At 40.4% G+C, this 13306-nt stretch overlaps 1 protein-coding gene across 1 annotated transcript in view; it reads right to left on the reverse strand.

Annotated features, from left to right (window-relative positions):
* Window positions 1–13306, reverse strand: part of LOC145357577 (nuclear pore membrane glycoprotein 210-like) — a 166505-nt gene that overhangs the window by 42316 nt on the left and 110883 nt on the right. Inside the window, exons 25-29 of the mRNA XM_080211052.1 lie at window positions 12353–12532; window positions 10413–10493; window positions 4202–4333; window positions 2424–2582; window positions 1503–1594 (exon numbers count right to left, since the gene is read on the reverse strand). Coding sequence (XP_080067178.1) covers window positions 1503–1594; window positions 2424–2582; window positions 4202–4333; window positions 10413–10493; window positions 12353–12532 — 644 coding nt within the window. The remainder of the gene's footprint in view (window positions 1–1502; window positions 1595–2423; window positions 2583–4201; window positions 4334–10412; window positions 10494–12352; window positions 12533–13306) is intronic.

Below are 13306 nucleotides of genomic sequence, written 5' to 3' on the forward strand. Positions count from 1 at the left end.
TCATTGTTTGGCATAGTTTTGCAACTTTTTCTTGTGATTTGTTTGGTGCACAATCCTACATAAGATCACAATAAAATCCCATACATGGGCTGGATTTTAATATACTGGTGCATTTTGCAATGTATTTGCAACTTTGCCCCAGAAAATAGTAAACCTTAAAAAAAAATCCCACCCATTGCTTCATTGGATCCACTTCAGATTTGCAAATTTTTAAGCAGCAACAGAAATAACATTTTGCATACAATTTCAAATCAACAAGAAATGTAAAGAAGATTAAATTGCAATCTTTTATGAGAAACCCACTTAAGAAAGAAAGCAAAATGAGTAAACTTGTTGGTGTGTTTTAAATCATTTATTGTTGTGTTTGGACGACACTGACATGTTCATGTTTATTGCCCTGAAAAGGTAACTTACAGAAATCATATTGAACTGCTGCAGCCTTTGGAAATGATTATGGTAAGCAATTCTAGAATAAAATCCACTGACAATGAAGGCATGGCAGTATGTCTAAGTCAAGATAGTATTTGCCTTAGAGTGGAACTGGAAGTTGGGTTGTTCCCATGGCATTATTCCACTTGCCTTTCTTGATAGGAGATGGCATGGAAGGGAGGTGCTATCAAAGCAATCCATCACACCAGTGACTTGAATCCTGCAGACTGTAGGCAAGCACGATGGCACAGTGGTTAGCATTGCTGCCTCACAACGCCACAAACCCTGGTTCAATTCCTGGCTTGGGTCACTGTCTGTATGGAGTTTGCATGTTCTCCTCGTATCTGCATGGATTTACTCCGGGTGCTCCGGTTTTCTTCCACAATCTGAAAAATGTGTTGGTCAGGTGGACTGGCCATGCTAAATTCTCCCTCCATATGCCTGTTCAGGCGGCAGAGTGTGGCAACTAGGGGATTTTCACAGTAACTTCATTGCAGTGTTAGTTAATTTGTGACTAATAAATAAACTTTAACTTCTACTTTAGCTGTGAAGAATAAGGAGGTGAGACACTTGTGGCAAAGTATCAATCTCTGTCTGGTTCCCATGTTGTTGATATTGAGTCCACTTCAATTCTGGGTCAGTTGTTAATTTCTAGGATGTTGATATTGGATGACTCAGCCATGTTGGCACCATTGTTAGTCAAAGACAGATGGTTCGGCTTTCTCTTGTTCAATACAGTTATTTTCTGGCACTTCAGTGGTGCAAGGGTCACTGATCATTTGTCAGTCAGTCCTAGCCTGATAAGTGGCAGATTACAAGCCCGCCATATAACTGCCTGTTAATGATGAAGTTGTCCTGCTATAGGCTGGCATTTTGTTGCTTCACATGAAAGAAACTGAACACCGTAATTGTTAATGAGCAAACTCACAACTGAATTTATAGAAAAAGATCATCGATAAAACAGCTGAAGATAGTTGGGTTGAAGATATATCCCTGAAGATAAATTGTTAATGTCATGGTTTAAATTATACTCAAACTTGATCATCATAATTCAAAGAAACAAATAAACTCACCTAGAGGTCTGTAACTTTAGATAGGAGTTTGGTGACATCAGCACTTCCTCTGCTGGTAGAGAGAGAGGCAAAAGTTCTAATATTCCAAAAACCTACAAATGAGTAAAGGAACATTTGTTATTGTAAACATATCCTCATTAATCGGATCAACACCTGCATGCGTTCTTGCATCACTCACCACTGTGGCAAGAAAAACCACAATTGAGATTATAAGTGAAGTGGTCAGTTCTGAACAAAAACAAATTGCAAAGAAACACAAAACTGCAATTATTTTCGAGCTTTTGTAGGAATCCTTTCCAACAAATTATTACGAATAAAATTAAAATATTAAATAACTAACTGGATTCATTCCAGTAAAAGTGATAGCAACTATTTATTGTTAATTTATCTTAACTACACCTAAAGCTTATGCTGAATAAAATACATGTGCATGTAAAAATGCAGTGTATAAGTGCACTAGACTGTGTTAATAGTAAAGTGAAGACACATCAAATTTTTACATCTTTTATGTTAGAAATTTCTTTTTAGCAGAATATACTTGAGAGCGGTGTTGGTCAATGGATTTTCTTTTCATGTGTTTTTGAAAACACATATATATTATGTACACAGATAAAGCTGTGTAAAAACATTAAAGTTGCATCCCGACACATTGTCCATTGCAACATGGAATTAGTACAAAAGCAGCTGAATGCAGCTGAGTTGATATGCTTTTTGATATTTCCTCTCTCTGGGAATCTAATTATCAACCTGAGATCAGACACAGAGCCAAACTGCAAGTATAACCACAGATCCAAATTCTCTTAGAGTTCAGCATACAAAGCAACTAATGTATTGCACCACTTGAGAGCTGATCCCATGAGGAGTCCAATTATTATTTAATTCCAAAATCAATGAAAATGAAAACACAGCATACGCAATTACCATGATCTGAATCTCATCAGAAAATTTGTCAACATATCCTTCAAACTGTCCAGCGGATGGATTCTGTGTCTTTATAGTGACTTTCAAACCTGTTTTCCCTTCTGCTTTGCTGTACAGTAGCATGGCAAAATTATGTTCTGCAGAAAGCTGTAGCGATATCTATAAACCAAACAGACATGCTTCATAATGCACCTGTGCTTCATAGGTAACAAATGCTTATGAACCATCATTCCTCTTGTAATAATAGTCAAACAATAATTTTAGGAAAATATTTTAAGATTGTCTCTTGAATGCAAGCCAGAGAAGATAACCACACCACTTGAAGGCAGTGGAAGTTGAAAAGAATTTCAGTTTTGCCTAAGGAGAATCAAACATATTTAATGTGTTTAACACTGAGTTAAAGTTTAAAAAGTAAAACAAAACACTTGGGGGCAGCAGAGTGCCACACCATGTTAATGATCTATTGCATTACTCATGATTCCAATTTTCTGTGTATCAAAGTGCAGGGATTTCCCTGATAAAAATGAACTTTGGTGAAAGAATCACCCAGGCTTCTCTTGTACATGCTCAATTACCTAGATCAATAGTAAAGGTCTTCGGCAGATCACTAATCTCTCCAGCCGAGGAAGCAGTGTTTGACCCAACTAAGGCTTGAGTGGGAGGAAATTAAATGCATTTATAAATGAGGGAAAGTTAATTAAAGACTGTCATCAGGGACAGAAGATAAAGCTACTTAATTTAGTGACCAGTCCTATCACAGATGGCCAAATTGTTTTCTTTTTTTCTACTGCTGTTTGCTTCCATACTAAAGATAGTTAAATACCAAAGCATTTCACGTCAACCAAAAACAATTTGTACAAATAAAGATGATATCAAATATTTTAGAAATAAATGCAGCTGTGATTTTGATTAGTTATAAATAATGAATAACAATGATAGAACATAGAACATTACAGCACAGTACAGGCCCTTCAGCCCTTGATGTTGTGCTGACCAGTGGAACCAATCTACTGACCGTCTAACCTAAACTATTCCAACATTATCCATATGTCTATCCAATGACTATTTGAATGCCCTTAAAGTTGGCAAGTCCACTGCTGCTGCAGGCAGAGCATTGCACGCCCTTACTACCCTCTGAGTAAAGTACCTACCGCTGACATGTGTCCTATATTTATCACCCCTCAATTTAAAGCAATGCCCTCTCGTGTTAGCCATCACCATCTGAAGAAAAAGGCTCTCACTGTCTACCCTATCTAATCCTCTGGTCATCTTGTATGCCTCAATTAAGTCACCTCTTAATCTTCTTCTCTCTAACAAAAACAACCTCAAGTCCCTCAGCCTTTCCTCATAAGACCTTCCCATCATACCAGGCAACTTCCTGGTAAATCGCCTCTGCACCCTTTCCAATGCTTCCACATCTTTCCTATAATGCGGCGACCAGAACTGTACGCAATACTCCAAGTGAGGCTGCACCAGAGTTTTGTACAGCTGCAACATGATCTCATGGCTCCAAAACTCAATCCCTCTACCAATAAAAGCTAACACACCGTACGCCTTCTTAACAACGCTTTCAACCTGGGTGCCAACTTTCAGGGATCTATGCACATGGACACCGAGATCTCTCTGCTCATCCACACTACCAAGAGTCTTTCCATTAGCCCAAAACTCTGTAATCCTGTTACTCCTTCCAAAGGAGTAATCCTGTTACTCTTTCCAAAATCATCAATGATGATTTAAACCAAATGTTTGCTTTTACAAATGAGGAAAATAAATATTACCTCTGAGTGTCTGCTGACAAGATCAATCACCTCTCGTTTCGTTGTTGTCCAGTGAAATAGCAGACCTGGTACTGCATTACCAAAGGAAAATGGAGTCTGGCAACTGGTGACTCCTATTGCATACACTGGCAACTGAAAAGTTCAAATGTAACATATTTTACAACATGTGTATCACACCATGTTAAGACTAAGGATTCATACATTCAAGAGTTAGCTACTTGTCCATATTCCTATTCAACAAATTGGTTTCACAATAAAAATGGTTAAATGTTTAAAATTTAAGGACAAGTATATCATTTCACAATTTTTTAACTCAAAATATAATTTCAAAGTCTTCTCTGTTTTTGAGATATTATTGAGTAAGACAGAATAATTCATGATTATCTCATATTCCCCTATGCATTGTGGCATATTACAAGAGTTCTGATGAGGAAAATTACAAAATGACTGAGCAATACAAGTATGAACCAATCTGTTTAAGTCTGAATTAGTCTGATAAAGACCATTCCCATGGGTGGAGGGGTGATAACGGCGATGCTTTCTGAATATTACTGCACAGGATTCACAAGCACATGCTGTCTTTTTGATCAGGACGTCAATGCCTGGCCACCAAAAATAGCTCCTGGCAATCTTTCATTCACATCACAACTGGTTGCCTTTGGTGCATTTCATCTAGCACCTTCCTATGTGGGAGGAATGACCACTCTCATACCCCACAAAAGACATCAGCTGAGGGGGATACTCAGCCATCTGTTGTCTTCCAGGATATAATCATTCTGCAAAGGGTGGAAGGAGGATGCCATGTGCAGGTAAAGGGCTAAAGACTGAATTCCTGCTTTGGAAATGGACTGAGATCATTCAATGGTTGACTGAATCAACCATTGATTGCTCAATTATATCCTTTCGTAGATACAAGGAGCAGAGGAGAATGCAAGCTGCAGAGTACGCTGCTTTATTGATAGCAATTACTAGAATGAGAAGAGTGGCCCTTGATTGTTTGACCCCACATCCCTTTTCACCGATTGATAACTCCAGGAAAACGGGCCCTGCTTACTCTTGCTCCTCAGGGCAATGCAGGAAGTCTCAAGCCAATTCTGTGGAACAGCAAAATCCACAGACATTTGGCGTGACCAAGGAATTTAGAAGATGCAGTTCATACATGGAGATGAGTAAAAGACTGTATCACAAGCATCTTACTGCATCATCTAGGGATGGGGTAGCTCACATTCTCCAGCTTCTCCATGAAGAACCCTTGTCACAAGGACATGGAAGGCATCCCTTGCTGGTTGCTTATCACTGCGCTAAACCTGTTTGCTAGTGCATCCATCCAGGGCACCATTGGTGGCATGTAAGAGCGTAAGGAAGGTGACAGTTGCCTTTTTCAATAAAGCTCACCATCGCAACCAGCCCCACATAAATGATGCAAGTCAGGCTGCCAGATTTGCAGCGATCTCAGGTTTCCAATAAGTCCAACACATCATCAACTGCTCAAACATGGTCTGAGAGCTACCTGGCAACCTGAGAGGTTCATTAATAGAAAGGAATTCACACTCTGAATGTTCAGCTAATTTGTGATCACAGCAAGCGGATGCAGTATGTTTGTGTTAGGTACCCAGGATTCTCAGAACTCCTCCATTTTGAGTCACTTGCAGGTATCTTTGAGGGACTTCAATATTTGGAGGATTGGCTCCTCGATGACAAAGGGTACCTCCAGAAGACATGGCTAATGGCATGTGTTCATTGGCCAGAGTGTATCTGAGGAGATCTACAATGTAGCACATGCTGTCACAAGTTCCCTAATAGATCAAACAATTGGTTTAAAGATATATAGACCAGTCAGACTCAGAGTGTGTGTTTGCTGCAGGAATGGCAAAGCAGGCACTCACTCACGAATGAATAATACAGAGGCATCATCTTATTCATAATCCCCAATAGGCCTTTGCACATCAGGGCACAGTGACTCTCCATCATGCACCCAAAGCTGCAAGGTTTCAAAGCAGGAATGGCCTACTCCTGCTTCTAGTTTCTATGTTTCACAATCTTGCACTGCAAAGTGGGCATGTCCAGAAGGAGACATTGAGGAACTCATTGCCTTGGATGAGGAGGAAGTAGAAGAAAATGGCTAAGAAAAGGGTGAGCATTCAGACAAGCCACATGAAGATGCCAGTGCAAGGGCATAACATGACAGATGTGCCCGTGACAACCCCATAGCTCCAAGATTCCATTAGGAAAAAGCCGATGACAAATATTGACTATCAAAGTTCCACAACAACACCTTCATTCTCAGCGTGAACATCTCAGAAAAGGTGAGACATCTCACCAAGATCAGAGAAGCAGTATGTCACCATATGTGCTCATGATGGGGTCATGCTTGGAAGAGACAGCAGCCTTGCGGACATGTGGTCACTGTGGAACGTGATTAGTATTCCATTAGCATATACATCCTGAAGCAATGTCATGTAGTGCTGTCCCTTCAACCATGACATCACTAAGTCAGTGAACATGCCAACTTTCAAGTGGCTGAAAAGCCAACGCATTCTTGGATATACTTATGTGTATGAAACTAGCTTAGCAAGCCAGCCTGAACAAATAAAAACATTTGTCAGTGGTTTACCCTTCCAACGTTTCAGTGGGGAGCAGCATCTGGGGAACTTCATCTCTCCAATCGTCAGCTCTCACGAATGAATAGTAGAGGCATCATCTTATTTGTAACGCCCAACAGGCCTTTGCACATCAGGACACAGTGACTCTCCATCATGCACACAAAGCTGCAAGGTTTGTTTTCACAGGACCATGCTTCGATTACTTATGAACACTCAGGACTCTGCATTTGTCGGAAGACTGCTAAGTTTCTGTCTTGGATCATCTTTGCATTAGGGAGAAACATGGATCAGTCAGTAGTGACACAGCAGTCAATGACAACTTCTTCCCTCTGCACACTTTGCTGAGGACTGAGATATGCAAAAGCATCATTTTAAGAGCATGACAGTCCTTGACATTGTCCACCTCACAAAAAACAATTTTTCCTATATACGTTAAGTCAATGGGTGCATTGTCATGCAATGAATACCATACCAATTGTGTGCTGTGTCCATATATAAGGTTCATGTAAGATATTGCCGAGCAGCCACCCAGGAGCAATGTCAGATCCTCGCAAGTAAGGAGATGGCTTCATCAAGATGAAAACACACATCTGACATCACAGACTCATGTCCAACTGCCAGACATTTGTAATATTCCCAACTGATTCTTAAATGCATGAGGAGAGTGGCGATCAGCCTTAAATGCAGAGACAATAAGGAGCTAGAAGCATGAAAGCCTGTGGTGCTCGAAGTTTAACACTACCTTATAAAACAAACGCCATTGCAAAGAACATTTTGAAGAAATTATTATAAAGTTCGTTGTGAGAAATACTTGTGCTATCCACAAAACAACAGACAGCAGTGCAACAGCAGTAGGATAATCAGCAACCTTGATGAGCAATTCTCCTAAACTCAAATGTTTGCCTTAGATTTAAGGATGACAGTAATATGGCCAACTATCAATGTCACATATGATGTGCCTTTGCTGATGTTGCAGATGCTGAAATAGAAGCTGCGCACTGAGACTGCGTGAGAATTAATGCAACTGAAGTTTGAGCTGTGAGTTCATTGTGTGGGGCACATGTTTGACTCTTGAATGAATGCAGGACCTTGAATCACAAAGATTAGCCATTGGATCCATGAGATCTGGAGACAGATTAATGTAAAATATATTGATAGAATGAAAAGTATGTACAATGAGTGAACGTCAGTGCCACCAGTGCATACAAAACTTAGTTTTTCTAACCCCACTGTTATATCTAGATGTGGCTTGACATCTGCAGCAGAGGTGTAGGCAGCTTGCTGATGACTGTTCTCTGAGCTTACTTTGGCAGGTGTCCTCTGGTAACCAGAGATCTTGAGGGCCACAGTCTTCTAAAAGTTTCCTGTTCTGCAGCAGGTGCGCGTTCCTAGTATAATCTGTTAGAGTTGATGGGGTCATTGGTAGAAGGGAACTAAGAGTGGCAAAGCACTCTTGGAGTGCCCTGGGTGGATGCCCATGGGTCTCTAGCTCGTACTCCTCCTCCTTTTGGATTCCTGACATCTCCATAAATCCTTGAGGAGAAGCAGCACCTGGAGATTAGTTGAGTTGCCCAGTCCCCCGGTAGCCTAGCTACTGCTAGATTACAAACATGCCCAGAGCAAACATGTGCAGGACTGAGTACAATCCAGCAGAAATCTCTGGACTTGGTTCTCAAGGCAGCTGCCACTCTTCCAATGGAGACTTCCATGCGCTCAAATGCCGAAGCCATAACATCAGGCAGAGTGTGGACAGACTCCTCCATTCTTCGTTCCAGTCTGCCTGATGTTCCAATTTGTCTGTTTCTGCACCTCCAACATTTCTCTTAGAGCCAATTCTAGAGGCTTATCATCAGACTCAGCAGGGGCCAGATCTCCAGCAGTTGTCCGCATGTCAGAGACCTCAGCTGTCACCACCTCCACTAGCTGTGAGATGATCATCAGATTGTGAACCTAAACCTATTCTAGAATTAGGTCCCACCGAGGTGCATATATCTGAACTGGTGGAGGATGTAGGTGAACACAATGATGGTTCTTCATCAGATGGTTGATCTGCTTTTTTAGCAGAAATAATCTGGGGGCTGGAGAAGGATGTTCTTTTTTTTATTGTTAGTATCTGGAATAGAGAAGATTACTCAGCAGGCTTATACACTCGAGATTGTTTTAAGGATTTGTTTAGTAGGTGTCACTGAAAGGGTGAGGCTTTTAAGGTTGAACAGTAGTGGTTATCGGTAACATAATTATTTATTTATGTACAAAGTATAGTCCAGAGTATGAGCCAATTCCATGCTTACTTCTCTACAAGTTTGCATACTCTTAGTCTGACTCATCCTTGCCATGGCTCTACATTATACAGCGGGTGGTATTGTTTTCCTGTCTCACATTAACCCTTGCTATGTCAAACATTCTAACAGATCACTCAGTTATTTGTCTGGATGTTGTTGATGTATGCTAGATGTACCCTCACTGGCCAGTGAGGGGGCTGATCTTGTGCTCCACATGAGAAGGATCAATTCTGTCATTTGTTCCTTGAATGCGGAGTGTCCTCAAATCTGGGGTCAGCCCTCCCATCTTGACTCTCTCCCTTTTGTTATGGGAGATCTTGTCCTGCATAAAAACAAATAGATTGACTGTGCACATTATGGATGAAAGAGCAGTTCAAATGCAGGCGTGCCTGTTGTGTCTGCTGAGCCCTCCCCGGTAAGGGATTAAGACGCAGGATCTTGCATGATTCTCCGCCAGCATTTAAAGTAGTTGGCAGATTATCAGTGCTGATGTCCCATCTGCTGGTAATGTATGACATCGTTCTGGATTCTAACTCTTAGATTGCCTGATGCCCTTTTGTGAGCGTGAGCTTGGGGTAGAAGTTTAACTACACTGGCAGAGCAGATCGTTCATTCTTTTGTCTTTTCTGGCGAGCCTGGAGGAGAATCCTCAGGGAGGCTTTGCTGAAATGTGGTGCTGATGGTTCGGTTTTTATTGGTGCCTGAAGGGCAATAGAACACTGAGTGTCCGGGGTACTGTTTAAATATACCAGAATCTTCGACCCTGAGAAAAAACAGTGGGGAAGACGAATCCCTGCTCACCCTGCCAAGAGATTGGCCAAGCTTCTTGCTGGTGCATAATTAATCAGCAGAATAGTGAAGATCATGCGTGTTCAGCTGTTCCACTGCCCAGTGGAAATCACACCAACCTTCCTGCCTGCTACTGCACTTAGTCTTCAGAATGGAAAATTCCACCCTATGATACAAATAACATATATCTAATATATTGGCCAAAATACTCTGGCTGTTCCCACCACCGGGATCTTCCATTTCTGCCAACAAGATCCCCTCTGTAGGATCCCTGGCGACAGATGGTACAAACAACAGGTTAATGTATTGACAGCGACAGGACTGGAAGATCCTGCTGTTGGGCACTGGCAGGCTGCCTCTGGAAAACACGCTGGGGAGTGGGCAGAATATCCTGCTGATTGTGTTTCGTGTTGTTTTGAAAAATTAGTTATTTCTGCTTTGAGTCACTGTTACAAACTATGTTACATAAAATGCCACATTATTTACAGTAATGACCTTGATCCATAAGTAAACATATAAAATTATTGTATTCTGTACCTGAGTTCCAGTCCTCAATCTAGTTACTGGGGCATGGATTTTTATCCCTTTTAGCTGAATCACTTCTACAGTCACTTCATCCTTTTGTCAAAACATAAAACTTCAGTTACTCTTAAGAGGAATCTTATATTTGTATAGCCCTTTGGAAGCTGTTGATTGATGTATGTAGCTTTAAAGTACACATACATCCCAGCCTTCTGAAAAAAAACTGCTTGTACACTATTTAAAAAGCAAACAAGTCAGTGCATTAGATGGGCACAAAATGACGACAGCACTTGTAGAAAAAAGTTAGTCATCTTCACTTACGTAATTATTTTTAGGTCTTCATCAAAATCTAAAACATTTAAATGAGAACAGCTTCAGTTTTCAAATAAAACCTACAAAGTAACTGTGGAACACAAACCTCTACCCCCACCCAACCCCCACCTGTTGCCCCAGCAGTGGCCACTGCTCACAGTGATACTGCTGAGATGCAGACCTACTTAACAAGCAAGCTAGCCGGTAACTCCATGACAAGACTTTGTTCAGAGTGAGCAGTGGATGTTCCACCTCTAGGTTGTCAGAGGGCTGACGTTGGTGGGGGGAGGGAATGTGTTCCCCACCAACTTTTCAGGTGGCCAGGTGGGACATTCCATTAAATTTTGTTCAATAAGTACAGCAAACAGTTTGAATAAACGTCATTCCTCAAACACACGGGTTGGAATTCTCAAGCTGTCCATGCCGGTGGTGAGGCCAGAGAATCCCATCCTTAAATTTTGGGCAGAAAACATTAAGTCTCACACTTATGTAATACACTGAAATGGCAGAGGATGAATATCTAATCCAATCTCCCATTATCCAGCATAAATTTTGGAAGGTAAATCTTAAAAGCTTTAAAGGAACTCATCTTTTATCTGTTCTTTCTTTTACAGCAGATCTCTGTCACAAATTATGGCTGGGATTCTCCGATCCCGCTGCAGTGAATGGAGATTCAACCGAGCACCAAATTCTCAGTTTTCGTTGACAGCGGTGGTGGGGTGCAGGAGAATCCCGGCCTAGATGTTGTGTTTATAAAGTTGATCTCCAAAATCTACAATGGGTTTCAAACATTTCTTATTTCTATTCATTAGAAATTACCATGCAAAGTTTTCACATCAAGGTAAAATAGACTTAACATGATAGCTAAAACACAGAATTGAAGATTGAGCACATTACTTATTCAAATTCAGACATCCTCTCTCTGTCAAGGTCGTCAGAAAAATTGCTCCACAACACTGACTCCTTTTCCCCACCACAGGCATTCTTAAGGCCAACCGGCGACATTTTGACAACCACTGGATGGGAAGGTGATTGTTTTATTAATTAAGTTAAATATTACATGTGTAATTTTGCCAGAATAAATAATAACAAATCATCATTTAAACAAATTTTATCATTCTTAATGTAAAACTGCAAGAATGTTTCAAGAATCAAAAGTGTAATAACTCAGGAAGCCAATTGGAAAGGAATGGTGTTTTATTTCATAAAACAAAAGTAAACGACAAGCTTGTGGTGCATGTATACAAATCCTATCTGGGATGATAGAATTATGCATCTGCTCAGAAGCCCTTTTATAAAGGACTTGGGATATGAGTTTCACCTGTTTTGGTAATTACCTATCACCAGAGGAACTTGTATTCCATGAGTCCCACTGCGAGATCAACCAGGAATTCCTTATGCAATTCCTTGGGGTTATCACAAGAAGTTGGAAAATCTTTCTATAACTACTGATTTTTTTTTTGGTAGGAATTCACAAAACCAGAGACAGTAAATGTAAACCTCATTAATTTGCTTTTGATTGGCAAAAATGACAAGAAGCCTTTGATGCATGAAACCAATAGCCCTTATTTCATGAGCCAAATTAAAAGTGGGATCTTTGGGTGGAAGTCTATAGCAGACTCAATGGCAAAAAGTAATATTACCTTAGAGAAAACAACCACCCTTCCTGTGTCATCGTCGACAGCTTGGACAATACCAGTCACTTTTGCGGTTCCCACCACCAAGGCAGTCAGCTGCCCTAATTCATTTACCTTGGCAATGGTGTTATTATTAATTGAGAAATAAATATTTGACTGTGGTTGTGGACCACCTTCAGACATCACCTGCAATCAATTGCAACACATGGATTAGAAAATGCTAATTTTCTTTATGAAACAAAGCTTGTAATCAACACCTCTCAAAATAAAAGAATGTTCATTACTTTTCAAATGAAATTTTTTTCCCCAGATATTTTCACAACAGATTTAGCTTACTGTTTTCTCATACGTGCAATTGACTCTGGGACATGCATGTGTAAACAACATTAGTTTAAAGGATAAAGGAGATAATTCCTCACAAGTTTTCTCTTTGTGAATTTATTTACTTCCCCGTCTTTATATCTTATTGCCAACAAATCTATTTCCAGCCCATTCAGAGGCAGCAGAATTCCTCCTGTAATTCCACCATTCTTGATTTTTACTTTAATTTCCCTTTGCTATTGAGTGATTAGATTCTAAATGGTGCTGATCTCTGATGGTAAAAGATTAGAAATAATGGGAGAGGTGGCAATGAATCAATGTTTTGTTGCTGTTTGGATCACTGCCATTTTTTGCTTCAATACAACAGCATACTGGGTGGAAAAAGTTACCTTTCTATACTTGTATATTCTGTACAAGGAGGCCTCATGGCACAGTAGATAGAGTTCCTGCTTCTGAGCCAGAAGCTCTGGGTTCAAATACCATTCCAGGGCTTTATGGCCAAAGAAGGTACGTTCATACCATAATCAAAGAGATTGACCATCAGTTTGCAAATCCTTCCAATCAACAGTACAGCAACATTCTTATGTAATATGTAATGGGAGAGATTCCTGGTCAGCCATGTGATGGAAACAAATTGCA

The sequence above is a fragment of the Carcharhinus amblyrhynchos genome, chromosome 23 (genome assembly GCF_965287045.1).
Source record: "Carcharhinus amblyrhynchos chromosome 23, sCarAmb.v2.hapA, whole genome shotgun sequence".
Taxonomy (NCBI): Eukaryota; Metazoa; Chordata; class Chondrichthyes; order Carcharhiniformes; family Carcharhinidae; genus Carcharhinus; species Carcharhinus amblyrhynchos.